This window comes from Neoarius graeffei, chromosome 2 (assembly GCF_027579695.1).
Source record: "Neoarius graeffei isolate fNeoGra1 chromosome 2, fNeoGra1.pri, whole genome shotgun sequence".
NCBI classification, from domain to species: Eukaryota; Metazoa; Chordata; class Actinopteri; order Siluriformes; family Ariidae; genus Neoarius; species Neoarius graeffei.
This window is the reverse complement of record NC_083570.1, coordinates 60,120,519-60,138,150: the sequence shown is the minus strand read 5'-3', so window position 1 is coordinate 60,138,150 and position 17,632 is coordinate 60,120,519. Positions and strand designations below refer to the sequence as shown.

Here is a 17,632-nt window from a genome sequence, read left to right as displayed (position 1 = left end):
ACACAACAATGGCATGTTAATATGGTTAAAAAAAAAAAATCATGACCTGCTCTGGCTGGATGCTTGATTGGGTGATGGGAGCACACTCCTCAGCAATGATGAGATGCAGATGGGACCCTTAGGGCTGGCCAAGACAATTCAGCTACATTTGGCCCTTTTCCACTACCCTTTTTCAGTTCACTTCAGCTCGCTTCAGCTCACTTCAGCCCGACACGGCTCGCGTTTCGACTACCTTAGAGCAGTACGACTCAGCTCGCTTCAGCCCTGCTTAGCACCCAAAACTCGCACGGTTTTGGAGTAGGGCTGAAGCGAGCCAAACCGAGCCGAGTGGGGCTAGGGGCGTGAGCAGACACTCCCCTGTGCACTGATTGGTGAGGAGGAGTGTCCTCACATGCCCACACACGCCCCGCGAGCACGCTGGGATCTGTAAACACCGTAAACCCGGAAGAAGAATTACGAATTACGAGAATTTCTGAAGCCTTATGCGCCTCGCCTCATCTATACGCTCCTGCCAGTATCTGCTGGCGTTGTCGGTGACAACAAGCTACAGCACCAAGACCAGCAACACTAACGACTCCATGTTTATTGTTTACTATCCGGGTTGTGAGACTACCGCTTAAAAGATCACTGATGTCACTGTTTGCGCCGCCTAACGACATCACGTGACGTCCACCCACTTTCGCTAACTCCACCCAATGTGTCCACCCACTTCCAGCCAGCACGGTTCAGCGCGGTTGTAGTCGAAATGCAACTCCAACAGCCCCACTCAGCTCGACTCAGCACGGCACGGCTCAGCCCAACTCAGCTGCGTTGGTAGTGGAAAAGCGGCAATTGTCTCATTTGTTTAACTGGGTTCCTTTTTTATCTACTTTTAGGACTTGTGTGTAAATCTAATGATGTTTTAGATTGTCTTTGTGCAGAAATATCGACAATTCTAAAGGGTTCGCAAACTTTCAAGCACCTCTGTGTGTATATTAGTATTTTGTCACTGCATAACAATATCAGTGCACTGTATTGTTTTAAGACAAAGGCCCAAGTCTTTCTACATTGAAATGGTATGTTAGAAAATCAATCCAGGTGAGCCATATCACATTTAGAATTTCGCTCATTTCACTAAGACTTAATTGCACACAACTGTACCAAAAAACAAAACAAAAAAACCCCCACAACAACAAGAGCAAAAAGACAAGTGCATAGTATGGAATGACCCAGAGGAAAACATTACTTTTTACAACAGTCTTGTCTTTGTCTTACTGACAAACAAGATCTTCGTGAATTCTGATCTGTTTCTCCTAAAGTCCCTTTAGGAGCAAATTAATAGCAGAAAAGTATTTTAAGATCTTAAACTGAACTTAAATTGGACTTAATTGGGCTTTGACAGTGTTGGTAACTCGCCAGCGCCCCCTATAACGATCCCACAATTCCTTGCGCGCTCCACCCGGATGTGACGTAAAGTGGAACTGCTTTAACTGTATCGAGAGCGCCTCGATTCGTCCTCTCATGTTCTGACTACTGGAGTGGTCGGACGGACTGTAGGCACGCTCGCCTACAGTGTTGAGACTAACCGCTATTGTCTGAGAACAGCCTGTTCAAATTAGTTTCGGCCGAACTTTTGAACGACCCGCTAAGTTTCAGCGATATAGTGGTTTTGATTCTAAACCTTTGCAAAGTTTAACTACAGTTAAGTAGTTTTCCACGCTAAGAGGCATTTGCGGACAGCTTCGCTCCTCTCAGCCTTTTCCTCGTCGACGCATCACCGGAGGTTTCTCCTGAAGCACCGTGGGCCAGCTAGGCCTTCATCTCCCTGCTTCGTTAGCCGCGGTTGGACGCAACGCGCCGCTAACCTCCTCTCCTCGGACTGCGACCCTCAGCGCGGACATCGGAGAAAGAACTTCCATCGCATTGAGTAGGCACTTGGGCAAATTTTTAATTTGTAGCTTATTCAGATGGTTGTTAGGGTCATGTTTAAGCTTTGAGCTATTTAGCATACCCGCTCAGACACGGAAGGTGTTTGTTTTTATTGTTTGTTTGTTTGTTTTTATTGTTTGTTTTGGTTCTGTTTTTTTCTTTGAACTTGTTAGACAGGGTATCTTGCATGATATCTTTCCTTAACTCCATTGCTAGCTTCCCTATCTGATTAGCAGCGCAGCGACAAGTTTGTTATTTTAAGCTCCGAGGCTAGACCGCTACAAGGCCTAGTTCTCTCCATCCAACACCTATTACACACACATATACACACTCTCTCACTCTCTCTCTCTCTCTCTCTCTCTCTCGCGTTGAGTTCTTTGCCTAGATAGTCTGTTGGAAATTGTTGTTAAGTGCAGTGTTTGGATCCAGCTGTAGCGTGGTCAGATTCTCCTTAGCAACTTATTGCTAGCTACCTCAGGGTGATACGCTAGCTCGTAGGCTTGTGTTCTCGACTAGGCCTGCAGGCGCCATTTTTCCGACGCCATTTTGATACCTTCCTCATTGAGTTACCTGTGATACGACACCTAGGCACTGACCGCCATTTTGTTTAAGCATTGCCAGAGTGGCTAGTCATTAGCATCTGCCCACAGATACCTACACAAAGCACACATTAGCCACAGAGCTAATCCTTTGTTCTATTTAGCTAACATTCCTTTGTTTTAGCTAACATTCCTTTGTTTTAGCTAACGACAAGCTAGGTCACACACACACACACACACACACGCATCGGCTTGCCCTAGCCTCACACACACGCACACACAAGGGATTCTTTTCTTTTTCCTTCTATCTCTTTCTCTCTCTTTCCCTCAAATTTATAGTCCAGGTGTAATTGTTCCATTGTTTTGTCTTGTTATTACCTTTGCCGACATTGAATGTATTTTGAGATTATTATTATTAGTGAGTAGTAGACAAATAAAAGCTAATAAAATTGAATTGCATTTTACTTGTTCCTGTTGTTTATTCACAAGGTCAACTATTTAGAACTCCTTTTTCCTTCAGAATTTAGCTTTTGTATACAACTGGGTTTCCCATCTAATACAGAGCTACCATTAATCTTGAATGTAACCATTCACGGTGAGTATTAAGATTAATAATTTAAGATTTTATGAGACTGATCTTTATTTATAAATTGATTAATTTAATTATCAATTATTACATAATTTATAATTTAATTAATCCCAATTCAACCTACATTAAAGTGGTGCCCCGTGTGAGGAATAGTTTAATGACCTTGTGAATTTCTCAACAATAACTTGTAAACTGCTGTATACCCAAAATCAACTGCCAAGGTATAACACAGATGACTTTAATGGTGAATCATTAACAGTGTGTTAAACACAGAACTGAAATTCAGCTGCCAACCACAGTTAGCTGATAAACTGGTTTAATTGATTAGTACATTAGAGTAATATCTAATTCAAGTACTTAATTAATATTATTAATAATAATAATCATTATTGTTAACTAATATTATTAATTGAGCTAATTAATACAAGTGAAACATTAGTGAAACAAAGTAGCTAAGAAACCACATCAATTATTTAGCAACTTGGATTAAATTAAATTCTAACCTAATCAACACCTAGTATTAATTTCCTTTAAGTTAATTAATACATTTCGAACAAAATGTCGCGTTCCCCATCAAGGGAGTCAGAAGGGCCCCTCCTCTCTCTCTTCGACGTTGTAGGTGATTTAGGCCAAGTCCCGGAGGATAGGAGAAATTACTTCTGTGATCTGGACCAAAAGGCTCGCTTTGATGAGATACACATAGCCGTTAGGGAACTTAAGGAGCGTACTATGACTCTCCCAGAAGGGCTACCCAAATTGTTCATGATCTACTATAAGGAAATGGAACATGTGTGTATGACCCTCGAACAAGAGAAAAGAACACTAAAACGACAACTGGCCGAAGCTCAAAGGAGAGCAGAAAGCGCGGAGAGTAGCCTCGTGGGCCTGAGAGCCACACAAGATGAACTAAAGCGCGAAATAGAATACCTCAGAGAAGAAGTGACGCAAGCACGTCGCTCAGATGAGGGATCGGCCAAACCCTCCCAAGAACAGAGTTCCGCTCTGGAGGAGGAAGAACCTGAGCTTAGAACGGTAGATCAGACACCGCACTCAAGCTCAACTCGCGTGAAAGTCGCGCGATCGCCACCTCGTGGCGCTGGGAGTTTTTACTTTACTCCCCACTACACCCCCTCGCGCTTCAATATCGCTGCAGCCTCTAGCCCGCAGAAAACGCCGCGCTACATACCCTCAGACTCCTCTGATGGTGAGGCCGCCTACAAGCCGAAACGCAGACATAGGCGATATGAGAGCAGCTCAAATAGCGAAGACAGCGAGGACCCCTACGGGTCAAAATCAAAACGCCTCGTCGCAGAACGCAAAACTAGGATCCGCCAAATCGACGTCCTTGCGAAAGACATAGAGCGTTTTGAGCCGGAAAATCATAGACACCGAAGCGTTAATGATTATTTCCGGGAAATCGAGCGTAGCCTCCTGGACCTGCCAGAGGCTACGTCGCATGAAAAGGCCAGACTAGTCTGGAAAACTTTAGGTAGTGGCGTACGAGCATTCGTTGAGACCTTACCGCAGTCAGTCCTCGACAACTACAAGAAAATACGTAAGTACTTGAAAGAGGAATACTCGTTGTACGAGGACGAGACTGCTGCGACGATGGGTACCATTCTGATCAGACAGAAACGAAGCGAACACCCTCGCGAGTACTACCGTCGGCTCCGTGCAGCGTACTTTCAGGGCAGAAGCGAGCCCGGGCTAGAGGAAGATCGCAACTTCAAGTCCCTCTTCCTCCATAACCTTCACCCGTGCATCCGTAACCAAGTAACACTCGCGTGTCGCCAGCGCCCCCATACTATGAGAGAAATGCGTCGCACCGCACAACTAACGTGGGAGACGTTCGTCCGACCCACAGACCGCCACGAGGACGATCCCAGAGTCCTCAGCCTATATGAGCAGGAAGGTCAGTCCTTAGGCCTAGAAGGGGGTGAAGCCCCAAACCGCGGGCCCCCTTGGGCGAACCCAAACCCCGGCCACCAGACGTCGAGTCAACCCAAAGGTAACTGGAAAGTTCGACAAGCTGGAGCCAAGGGGGAACAGGGCCCCAACGCCCACGGGCAAGGTAACCGCAAACCTGGCAGTCACGGCCCTAAATCTCAGAATAGCGGACAGTCAAGGCCCCATCGCAACTCCTCTCGAAGGGAGCGGAGTCCTAAGCTAGCTACCGCTAAACAAGCCAACCAAGAGCCGCTTGGGATGGCAGAACTGAGGGCTGAATTAGCACGAGTTAAACAACTGCTGAGCAATAAGAACAGGAAGGGTAAGCCGAGCAAGGACAGGGACGAACCGTCAGCATGACTAGGCCGGGACCCATCCCCACCACCACCGCGTGTCTACCTCGTGGGGTGGGGAAAGGACCCCTGCCCAATAGGCAGCGATGAGTTGAAACCACCCCCTCCGTTAGTGAAGCCTGACCCGCAGGATGCACCCCTGACGCAGTTTCTTGGAGATTTGGTTAGGAAAGGCAACGCCAAGCGTATCTATACCCCAGTGGTGGTAGAAGGCAACGTTTCCCTCCAAGCTCTCTTGGATACCGGGTCAGAAATCACCCTGATGTGTTCCAAAGTCTTCGCAGAGGTTTCTGATGCGCGGCGCGCGCAAGGTAGACCCATTAGAACCGAACGTTGTGACGTCAACTTGGTTAGCTTCACCCAGAATCAAGCCCCAGTAACAACCATTGCATGGTTAGAACTCACATTCCAGGGCATGTCCATCACTCACCCCACTTACATCTGCTCTGTTGGTGTAGAACCGTTCCTCATTGGCCAAGACCTACTAGATAGGCTAGCGCCCCTCATTGACTGTCGTCGTGGGCAACTGTGGGCCCAGGTCGCGTCCCCACAGACCCCAGATCCTCGTCGTCACGATCGAGCCTGTTGCGATGAAGTTAGCGTGGAGGCTACTCCACCGATAGCTGAGTCAGGGCAGGTCCCCGAGAACCTCGAGACCACTCCGCTCCACCCTGAGCCGAGTCAAGACGCACCAAACTCAACCGACACTCTTCTCAACCGCAACGCGCTTGATGGCCACCCGTCTTTCCTTTGCTTTCTTGGCGAATCTGCCCCAACCAGGTACTACCCCTGGATATCTGGCAACATTACTGTCAACGGCGTCACGGCACCGGGCGTCAGGTTAGCGCTTTGGTCAGAGAAGTCAGCCATCAGCCAAACGTGGTTCGACATAGTGCGTCAGAGCACTCCTTCCCCTGTCTTTGTGCAGAAGAGCCACCGGCTACTGTCAGCCGAACAACCCCAGAGCCCCATCAAAGCCACGGGCGTCTGCGCCGTGTCGCTCGCCATCGGTCAGAGAGAATTCCTTCATTTCTTGAGTGTCGTCCCCGGACTTCCTGACCCACTGGTCATTGGGGCAGACATCTTGGTCAGACTGGGAGCCCAACTGGACCTAGTCAACCGGGTCATCTGGACCCAAGCCGACGCTGCTAAGCACCCGTTCCAAGCTGACCCGGAACAAATGCGGTCAGGACAAACGATTCCCCAAGCCTGCCATGTCGCTAGCGAATTTGACGTTGTCATTCCCGCTAGGACTGCTGGTTCCCCTCTTAAGCTGGTCATCATGAAAGACCAACAGTTTCGTAGCTCCCAGGCGTTCTTCCAGCCTCTCAGATTCTTCATGGAGCTCGATTTAGCCGTGTGTGGGACTCCGCTGCTTGAAGTGAGTCATCGTTCCGCTTACCTCCTGGTTCAAAACTCCATGCGGGACGCCATCACGATCCCCGCCTGTCGGCCTTTAGGCCTTCTGATAGACCAGGCATTCCATGACTTTGAACTCACCATTCCAGTCATCGGTGAGCTGCGAACGCCGGACACTCATTCCGATCCAGTGGAACCTCCCTGGATCACTCTTCCTTTCCACATGATCCGCGTCGAACCTCACGACATGCTTCGCGACGAGCGCATAGTCATGACCAAAACTGACACCCCGAAACACATGCTGGTGTACGCTCTTGCCACGCAATCGAGCAACGACACCCCTGCAACTGAGGTCGTCGATTCAGCTCTAGGTGAACCGTACCCAGGCTTCGAACGAGAAGTTCAACAACAGCTGGTGAAAGCTGACAGCCTGACCACGGACGCCCAGAGACGACAGCTCCGTGAACTGTTCTACGACTTCAAGGCGATCTGGGCGCGAGATTCTAATGACTGCGGAGTCACAGACATCCACACCGTCCGAATCCCAACAGATCCGAACGCTCCACCGACGTTCGTGCGGCAATACAAAATCCCGTTAGCCGCATACGACTCAATACAAGAAACACTGGACACTCTGCTGGAAAAGCAGATCATTCGCGAGTGTAACTCGACTTACAACTCCCCCTTGTGGCCGGTGCTGAAACCGAACGGCAAGTGGCGTCTCACCATTGACTATAGGCAGCTGAACAAGCAAGTGCCCTTGTCAAGATGGCCCATGATCCATCTGGATCAAGAACTTGCCAAGGTGAAGGGTGCAAAGTTCTTCTCCACCGCCGACGTGGCGAGTGGATTCTGGACCATGCGCGTGGATCCAGCTGACCAACACAAGCTGGCCTTTTCCTTTGGGAACCGCCAGCTAACTTTCAACCGATGTCCGTTCGGCTACGCGAACTCCCCCGCTGAATTCAACATCTTCTTGCATAAGGCAATGAGCGATGCCGCAGCTCGTGGCAACTTGATCTATGTCGATGACATCCTCATTAGGTCACAGACTTTTGATGCACACCTCGAAGAGATACGCCATGTTCTGTCTCAGCTGTCCAGAGCAGGAGCGAAGCTCTCTGTCACCAAAGGGCAGTGGTGTCGCACCAAAGTTGAATACGTTGGACTGTGCGTCGGGCCAGATGGCATTGAACCCCAGTCAGGGAGGGTGCGGGCTATCCAAGATATCAAAGCCCCATCCAACGTATCCGAACTCAGGAGCTTCTTAGGGGTCTGCAACTACTCCCGACAGTTCATCGAGGACTACGCGGAGATAGCACGACCGCTCACCGAGCTCCTCCGAAAGGATAAACCCTTCCAGTGGAGTGACCCTCAAGAACTCGCGTTCAAGAGCATGAAGCAGAAGCTCTGCTCCGCTCCCTGCCTCGCGTATCCCGACAAAGACAAACCGTTCTTCTTGGAGGCTAGTTTCTCCACCCACTGCCTGAGCGCTGCACTGTCACAGCAGCATGACAAAGATCGCCGTGTCGTAGCATACGCCAGTCGGCCCCTCAGTGCTGTGGAGTTTAAATTTTCAGACTGCGAAAAAGCCCTGCTGGCCACGGTCTGGGCCGTTGAACACTTTCGCAGTTACATTGGTGGCCAGAAGGTGGTGATAGAGACCAATCATCAACCGGTCTCGTTCTTGAACAGCCAGAGGCTGAGAGAGGGAAGAGTTTCGAACAGTCGCATCGCAGCTTGGATGATGGCACTACAGGGCTACGACGTCGAGGTGAAGTACGCCCAGAACCACAAGATGGTGCTTGGCCGAGGGCTGGCGGAATGCCAGCATTGCGACTGCGAGAATAGTCCAGATCAAACCGAACTAACAACCGTACCTGCTCTCCCCTCCGACCACCACTACTATGACGAGAACGTCTGCAAAGACCTCCCCACCGCTTACATAGATGGATGCTCATTCCATCATGAACGCAAAGTGCAAGCCGGTGTCGGTATCGTATGGGCGAACGGCCCTATACAAGGGAAATACCAACACCGACTCGGGGCTAAGACTAGCCAATATGCGGAGGTAGCAGCCGTGCTCATCGTCCTGCAACAAGCTGCCCGTGAGAACATCAAGCGGTTAGTCCTCTGCTCTGATTCAAATTATGCCAGGCATAGCTTCGTCTCACACTTTCCCTTGTGGAAGGTGAAGGACATGAAAAACGCAAGGGGCAAGGAAGTGAAACACTCCGAACTCTTCCTAGCATGCGATCGACTCGTAACTGAACAGGGAATGTGCGTCTACTGGAAGAAGGTGAAGGGACATTCTCAAGTCCCAGGACCTGACAAAGTCGGTAACGATGAGGCAGATGGCCTCGCCAAAGCGGGAGCCGTAGACGGCCCCCTTTGGGAATTCCAGCCGTCATGGCTTCCCGAGACGCCACGCCATAACGTAACCGCGATTACTCGCCGACAGGCTAGAGCAGGTCAAACTGACGCAGTACCCCAAGCAGGAACAGTGCAACTCGGCCGACTGCCCCAGGATGCCGACCTGGTGTCTATGCAGGAAAGGGATCCCGTGATCCACCAAATCCGTAAGTTCCTTGCGGACCCCGTGGCGTCCCCAATTTCCCCACAAGAGTTGCAACAGTCCCGAGACTTAAATCACCTTCACAATCTCAAAAACGGCTTAAAACTTGAGAAAGGACTCCTGGTGTACACACCACGCAACCAGGGACCTCCCCGGTGGGTCGTGCCCACAGATCATAGGGGGGTCATGTTGCAGTACGCTCACGACAGCCCGTGCGGGGGCCATAGGAACGCTCAGGCGACCTACCAGACACTCCAACAGATTGTCTATTGGCCCTTCATGATTCAGGACGTTACTGAGTATGTCAAAGGGTGCTTGATTTGCTGCCAATTCCGACCAGCCCAACCGTTGAACCGCGCCCCACTGCAAAGCAAAGGCATCTCATTCCCCTGGTCTAATCTCCAGATAGACTGGGTTGGACCAGTGCCGAAATCGGCTCGAGGTAATAAGTACCTCCTGACCGTCACTTGCGCGTTCACGAAGTGGGTGGAATGCTTGCCCGCCCCAAACGAAACCGCAGAGACCACCGCTCTCCTTCTTATGAACCATGTGTTCAGCCGTTGGGGCTTGCCCCTATCCATTGATTCCGACCGAGGTACTCATTTCACCGCAGAGGTCATGAGAGTGTTGTGGGAGATGCTCGGAGTCGAGGCAAAATTCCACATCGCGTATCATCCTCAGTCTTCCGGTCAGGTCGAACGCGCCAACCAAACCATCGTGAGCATGCTTCGCAAGTATGTGAGTCACCATGGCAAAGATTGGGACATCAAACTCCCTCTGGTGCTGATGGCCATTCGGTCCACTCCTCACCGCACCACCGGAGTCACCCCGTTCGAAATGATGACTGGCCGTGAAATGGTTCTTCCCTTACACCTCCTCTACCGACCAGAGGACCTAAGCGTTGCCACTGCGTACACCGCACACCAGTACGTCACCGACTTGCAACGCCACTTGCAGGCCACATTTGCGTGGGCCCAGGAACACCTCGAAAAGAGTGCGAAAGGACAGAAAGCTTACTACGACAGAAAGGCGACACACCGTGAGTACGAAGTAGGCGACAGAGTCCTATACTTCAATTTCACCAAACCGGTAGGAGTAGCTAGAAAATTCTTACCCCGTTGGTCCGGTCCTTTCGAAATCGTCGGTAAACTGTCCCCCGTCGCCTACCGCATCAAAACTTCGAAGCCCAGCCAGGCGCCTTCGTATAGATGGGTCCATAGCAACCAAATAAAGCTTTTTGAGCAGTCCACACTCCATAGGGGGGTGGACAAACAATAAGTTATAGCCTGCCCAACTTAGTTGCATGCCTCTCAATCCATAAGCGTGCATCTATAAGTAACCACCCTTGTTACCACTCAAATCGGAATAACAAACTCCTGTATGTTGCAGAAATCCAGGGTAGACTACTAACTCAACAGGAGGAGCTGCAGGGCCTAGGCAAAACCCTGCAGGGAACCATACTAACCGTTAACATGTATTCTACATTAATCAAGAACACAGTACATGCCGTAGACAGGCTAGCAGCAATCATGAGAAGCGAAGTCAAGTATGTCCGAGTAATCCGAGACCTAATGCAGGACCTGATGAGAGAAGTAAGTAGCTCTCTCAGCACCCTGAGTGGAGGTAAAATCCCACCATATTTGATACCCCTCAGCATGGTTGACAGCATACTCCGATCTACTACCACGACTAACGTTTACTCATCACAGATTCATCTGGCTTATAGTCTTGGCAGTGCTATCCCCATTTTTGTGAACCCTCAAAACCTAGAAATAGGCTTCATCCTCAATCTCCCTGTTATTGAACGGCAAAACATATACAGAATCAAATCTGTCCTTAATGTAGGTTTCTGGAACAACGACGTACACGTACGTTTGCAGACACCTTCCACCATAGCCTATCACGATGACAACCCCTCTATCTACCTCGTCCCTAACTTAGACATGGGCACCTCTACCAAAGATATCCACTGGGTCTGCCCCAGCAATCCCTTTATCCGAGACACCACAGACCGTCTCTGTGGATTGACAAAAGTCCCCGATCAGAAGTGTGCAGGCAAATTGTCTATTAAAGATGAAGGAATAGGAACTAGAGTAGAAAGAGCTGGTAATCGGTGGCTAATCAACACTCCCCAAACTGAGATTCTGGTATCATATGATCAACATAACACTGCCACTAGAATGAAGATCCCTAACGAAACCTCTCTCCTAAGTGTCCCACTAGGAGCCACTGTTCACGTGGGTGACATCACCCTCCATCACCTTAGCGCTGACCAGTATGAGACCGAGATAGAAATGCCCGATGCCTTCCCAGGTCACGAACTTGAGATAAACTCCACCCTCCAAGCACAACTACTGCTGGAAGGGACCAAAACCGTGCAATTCGATCTTAAGCCCACTGGCATCGCTACCACTTTCTTGAATAACCGCGCAAACCCTTCGTCCGATCAAGGATCTTTAATAAGCCGAATTGCGCTGGGATTTCTAGCTAGCGGTTGGGTTATCACAGTCTTCATAGCCATCACTCTACATAGGTACATACTGACACTACACCGCAAACTGGACAAAACGATCTACGCACCTGAGAAATTAGATCGTGGCATTGTCCGATTCTCCATCAGGCCTAAGGCCTCCACTAACTTTCTTGAAGAGTAGGCTTGCTAACACGCTAACTAACCCCTCTTTTCCATTTTCCTTTATGGAGTTTTGATTATTTTTGTTTGCTGTGTGAAATATTGTATGTAGAAGGTAGTTAAGTAGCCATAGTGTAATTGTTTTCATGTCCAAGTGCCTATGCTTTCATGCCCAAGTGCCTATGCATCTTATGGACTGTAAGAAATGAATTGAACTGTTGAACTGTGTCTGAAAGACTTTTCACAGAAAGGACCCTTGGAACTACCTCATTGTGGAACTACCTCTTTGTGGAACTACCTCATTGTGGATTACTAGGGACCGTGGGTCGCAGACTAAACACCATGTGCCCATAGGGTATCACTCCTTTCAGCGCCTATGGCCAAGGGGGGGATGTTGGTAACTCGCCAGCGCCCCCTATAACGATCCCACAATTCCTTGCGCGCTCCACCCGGATGTGACGTAAAGTGGAACTGCTTTAACTGTATCGAGAGCGCCTCGATTCGTCCTCTCATGTTCTGACTACTGGAGTGGTCGGACGGACTGTAGGCACGCTCGCCTACAGTGTTGAGACTAACCGCTATTGTCTGAGAACAGCCTGTTCAAATTAGTTTCGGCCGAACTTTTGAACGACCCGCTAAGTTTCAGCGATATAGTGGTTTTGATTCTAAACCTTTGCAAAGTTTAACTACAGTTAAGTAGTTTTCCACGCTAAGAGGCATTTGCGGACAGCTTCGCTCCTCTCAGCCTTTTCCTCGTCGACGCATCACCGGAGGTTTCTCCTGAAGCACCGTGGGCCAGCTAGGCCTTCATCTCCCTGCTTCGTTAGCCGCGGTTGGACGCAACGCGCCGCTAACCTCCTCTCCTCGGACTGCGACCCTCAGCGCGGACATCGGAGAAAGAACTTCCATCGCATTGAGTAGGCACTTGGGCAAATTTTTAATTTGTAGCTTATTCAGATGGTTGTTAGGGTCATGTTTAAGCTTTGAGCTATTTAGCATACCCGCTCAGACACGGAAGGTGTTTGTTTTTATTGTTTGTTTGTTTGTTTTTATTGTTTGTTTTGGTTCTGTTTTTTTCTTTGAACTTGTTAGACAGGGTATCTTGCATGATATCTTTCCTTAACTCCATTGCTAGCTTCCCTATCTGATTAGCAGCGCAGCGACAAGTTTGTTATTTTAAGCTCCGAGGCTAGACCGCTACAAGGCCTAGTTCTCTCCATCCAACACCTATTACACACACATATACACACTCTCTCTCTCACTCTCTCTCTCTCTCTCTCTCTCTCTCTCGCGTTGAGTTCTTTGCCTAGATAGTCTGTTGGAAATTGTTGTTAAGTGCAGTGTTTGGATCCAGCTGTAGCGTGGTCAGATTCTCCTTAGCAACTTATTGCTAGCTACCTCAGGGTGATACGCTAGCTCGTAGGCTTGTGTTCTCGACTAGGCCTGCAGGCGCCATTTTTCCGACGCCATTTTGATACCTTCCTCATTGAGTTACCTGTGATACGACACCTAGGCACTGACCGCCATTTTGTTTAAGCATTGCCAGAGTGGCTAGTCATTAGCATCTGCCCACAGATACCTACACAAAGCACACATTAGCCACAGAGCTAATCCTTTGTTCTATTTAGCTAACATTCCTTTGTTTTAGCTAACATTCCTTTGTTTTAGCTAACGACAAGCTAGGTCACACACACACACACACACACGCATCGGCTTGCCCTAGCCTCACACACACGCACACACAAGGGATTCTTTTCTTTTTCCTTCTATCTCTTTCTCTCTCTTTCCCTCAAATTTATAGTCCAGGTGTAATTGTTCCATTGTTTTGTCTTGTTATTACCTTTGCCGACATTGAATGTATTTTGAGATTATTATTATTAGTGAGTAGTAGACAAATAAAAGCTAATAAAATTGAATTGCATTTTACTTGTTCCTGTTGTTTATTCACAAGGTCAACTATTTAGAACTCTTTTTTCCTTCAGAATTTAGCTTTTGTATACAACTGGGTTTCCCATCTAATACAGAGCTACCATTAATCTTGAATGTAACCATTCACGGTGAGTATTAAGATTAATAATTTAAGATTTTATGAGACTGATCTTTATTTATAAATTGATTAATTTAATTATCAATTATTACATAATTTATAATTTAATTAATCCCAATTCAACCTACAACAGGCAGCACAGCGGTGTAGTGGTTAGCACTGTCTCCTCACAGCAGGAAGGTTCTGGGTTCGAGCCCAATGGCCGACAGGGGCTTTTTGTGTGGAGTTTGCATGTTCTCCCCATGTCTGTGTGGGTTTCCTTTGGGTGCTCTGGTTTCCCCCACATTCCAAAGACATGCAGGTTAGGCTAATTGGTGGCTCTAAATTGACCGTAGGTGTGAATGTGAATGGTTGCTTGTCGGTGTTTCAGCCCTGAGATGATCTGGTGACTTGTCCAGGGTGTACCCCGCCTCTCTCCCATAGTCAGCTGGGATAGGCTCCAGCTTGCCCGCGATCCTGCACAGGATAAGCAGCTATGGATAGATGGATGAATGGATGGATGGGCTTTGAAAATAGACTATTTCTCATTCATTCATTATCTCTAGCCGCTTTATCCTTCTACAGGGTCGCAGGCAAGCTGGAGCCTATCCCAGCTGACTACGGGCGAAAGGCGGGGTACACCCTGGACAAGTCGCCAGGTCATCACAGGGCTGACATAGACTATTTCTTTGGAGTTTAAATTAAGAAGTAATGTTACGAGGTATTGGCCAGATCTTCCTGAATTCTGACTTGTTTCTCCTAAAACCCCTTTAGGTGAGAAGGAGAGAGCGAGAGATCAATGTCAGAGTTTACTTGTTTCTGAAAGACAAAGATAAGACTGTTTGTAAGAAGCAATGTTTCTCTCTGGGGAATTATATGACAACATATCAATGCAGTGTTTTATCAAGGCAAAGTACAGGTAGTCGTCAACTTGCAACCTATGCAACTTACGACCGATCAACTTTACGACCGTCTGGTTATGACTGGCAAGTGTTTCCCAGCTGAGCTAGCTGAGCGTACAACAGTTTCTGCCCCAGCTCCTGGCCCCGCCCAGCATCCAGCCTCTTGCCGTGTACAGCAGTTTCCCCCAGCTCCTGGTTTATGAAACGAGCAAATCCTCCCGCCAGCCCGAGCGCTGCAACTGCTGATGACGTAGACGACCCACAGGCAAGCACCAGTGATGCCAGCGATCACTATGTTTTGTATTTTGCTATGTTTTACATTTGTATTTTGGTATGTTTCAAACTAAAATGTTTTCTATTTTTCACACCTGTATTTCGTATTTTTTGTTTTGCACATATTAAACGAATTGTACTGTACGCAGTGTAGTATGCAGTGTTTGACTTAAATCAAATAATGAGCCAAGGTAATGAAATAAGAAAATGTTGATAAAATAAGACTTTAAGATGATTACAATATCATTACACATCACAATATACTTACGTTCATTTAACATAGGCCAGCTTATGATCAGATCAGTTTATGACCAGTCAGTCGTAACCAAACGCAGTCGTAAGTCAACGACTACCTGTAATTCTATTGAAATTGTCATGCTCCGCCCCGGACATCCACTCCGGAGATTACGGATCTCTCACGCCAGCGCCAATCCGGATCCGGGGTGGGAATTCCACCTCACCTGTATTCACTTCCTGGTTTTCACCACTGCCGATAAATATGCCGTTCTCAGACTCTGACTTCGCCAGAACGTCTCATTTGCTACTCTAACCATTTCTGTGCCTTTTTGCATCTCATGGTTTTTGCTCTAGCTGTTTTTCTGGGTTATGTTTTTTTGCACTAGCGTTTTTGCCCTTACCTGTCTCGTGTTTTTGTCAAGTTTTTTCTTTTTTTTCCGAACTATTTTTGCCATTTGTTTTTTGTCCTGTTTGTTTACCTTTTTGCCACGCCCTTTTTCCCTGGATTAAATCACCTTATTTATTGGATAACTGTCTGTATTCTGCTTTTGGATCCTATCTCACCACACCTCCACCACCCCTAACAGAAACTGCATCAGACATTTCAAAAATCAGCTAACATTTGCCATCTAATGAGAGAAATGAAATTTTTTTCGATATAGCAAGAGCAGTGAAGTCAGGTATATACGTGGTCAGCACAATACGCATACAGTAGTGCAGATTCTGGGCAGTGAGGGATGCACGATTGTTAGTTTTAATGGTGTTCATGTGTGAGAATGATGATTCGCATGTGTAAGTACTGCAAACATTGCGAGAATAAAAAGAGCAAGACTCTTTGAATGAGGGAATTTCTCGTGGCTGATGTCATAAGTCCAAAATTTTTAAGAGCCTGTCAGCTGCAATGAGTGTCGCAGGTCATCTGATGACTGAATGTCAGTGCATTCGAGTTGTAAAGACGCTTGATTGAATGACATTATCCATCTATCTATAGCCACTTATCCTGTGCGGGGATCGCGGGCAAGCTGGAGCCTATCCCAGCTGACTATGGGAGAGAGTCGGGGTACACCCTAGACAAGTCACCAGATCATCGCAGGGCTGAAACACAGAGACAAGCAACCATTCACATTCACACCTATGGTCAATCTAGAGCCACCAATTAGCCTAACCTGCATGTCTTTGAACTGTAGGGGGAAACCGGAGCACCCAGAAGAAACCCACGCAGACACGGGGAGAACATGCAAACTCCACACAGAAAGGTCCCCCATCGGCCACGGAGCTCAAACCCAGAACCTTCTTGACTGTTTTCCAGGCATTTTTTAAACGAGATGTTCGGTGGTGTAGTGGTTAGTGCTGTCGCCTCACAGCAAGAATGTCCGGGTTTGAGCCCTGTGGCCGGCGAGGGCCTTTCTGTGTGGAGTTTGCATGTTCTCCCCGTGTCCGCGTAGGTTTCCTCCGGGTGCTCCGGTTTCCCCCCCCACAGTCCAAAGACATGCAGGTTAGGTTAACTGGTGGCTCTAAATTGACCGTAGGTGTGAATGTGAGTGTGAATGGTTGTCTGTGTCTGTGTGTCAGCCCTGTGATGACCTGGTGACTTGTCCAGGGTGTACCCTGCCTTTTGACCATAGTCAGCTGGGATAGGCTCCAGCTTGCCTGCGACCCTGTAGAACAGGATAAAGCGGCTAGAGATAATGAGATGAGATGAGGTTGCTGCCTTATAAATCCAGGGTCTGTAAGCTCAGTTTACTGTCTGAGATGAGATGAGATATTTTAAACACATGACTAAAGTTAAACTCAGTACCCTGTTTAGCCTCACAGAAAGAGCTATTTATGAGAAAGACATGGGTAGGAGGGAAAATATTTAAGTTCAAAATACTCATATACTTACTCCCAAAATTCAATGACTGGGGAAGTTGAATTCTCCAGATGACTTGGGTCTAAAGAATCATTTCTTTGCTGAAATACCATGCAAGCATCTAAACAATGTAATTTGCTATTAATAACAAGCTGAGGAAGATGCAATGTTAAAAGTTCATTTGAATTACTTGATTTTTGCATACAGTGGTATGTGAGTACAAGTTAAATAAGGCATGATGAATAAATTTGAAATCAACAAACCTGTGTTCCAGGTGTTGTTGCAGGAGGACCATGGCAGGTCCCAAGAGAAGGAGAAGGCCAGATAAAAGATTGCCCAGGCCAAAACGATTATGTAATAGGAAATCAACAAGACTGTTATGACTTGGGTAGCATAACCAATGCCTGTAGTTAAAAAAAAAAAAAAAAAGAGAACATAGT

General features: G+C 47.8%; 1 protein-coding gene across 1 annotated transcript in view; it reads right to left on the bottom strand.

The window, feature by feature from the left end:
* The window catches only part of LOC132869688 (sodium- and chloride-dependent GABA transporter 2-like), a gene marked incomplete at its 5' end in the record, with an annotated part of 85,382 nt that overhangs the window by 31,783 nt on the left and 35,967 nt on the right, over window positions 1–17,632 (bottom strand). Inside the window, 2 exons of the mRNA XM_060902994.1 lie at window positions 17,226–17,313; window positions 17,456–17,596. Of these exons, the coding sequence (XP_060758977.1) occupies window positions 17,226–17,313; window positions 17,456–17,596 (229 nt within the window). The remainder of the gene's footprint in view (window positions 1–17,225; window positions 17,314–17,455; window positions 17,597–17,632) is intronic.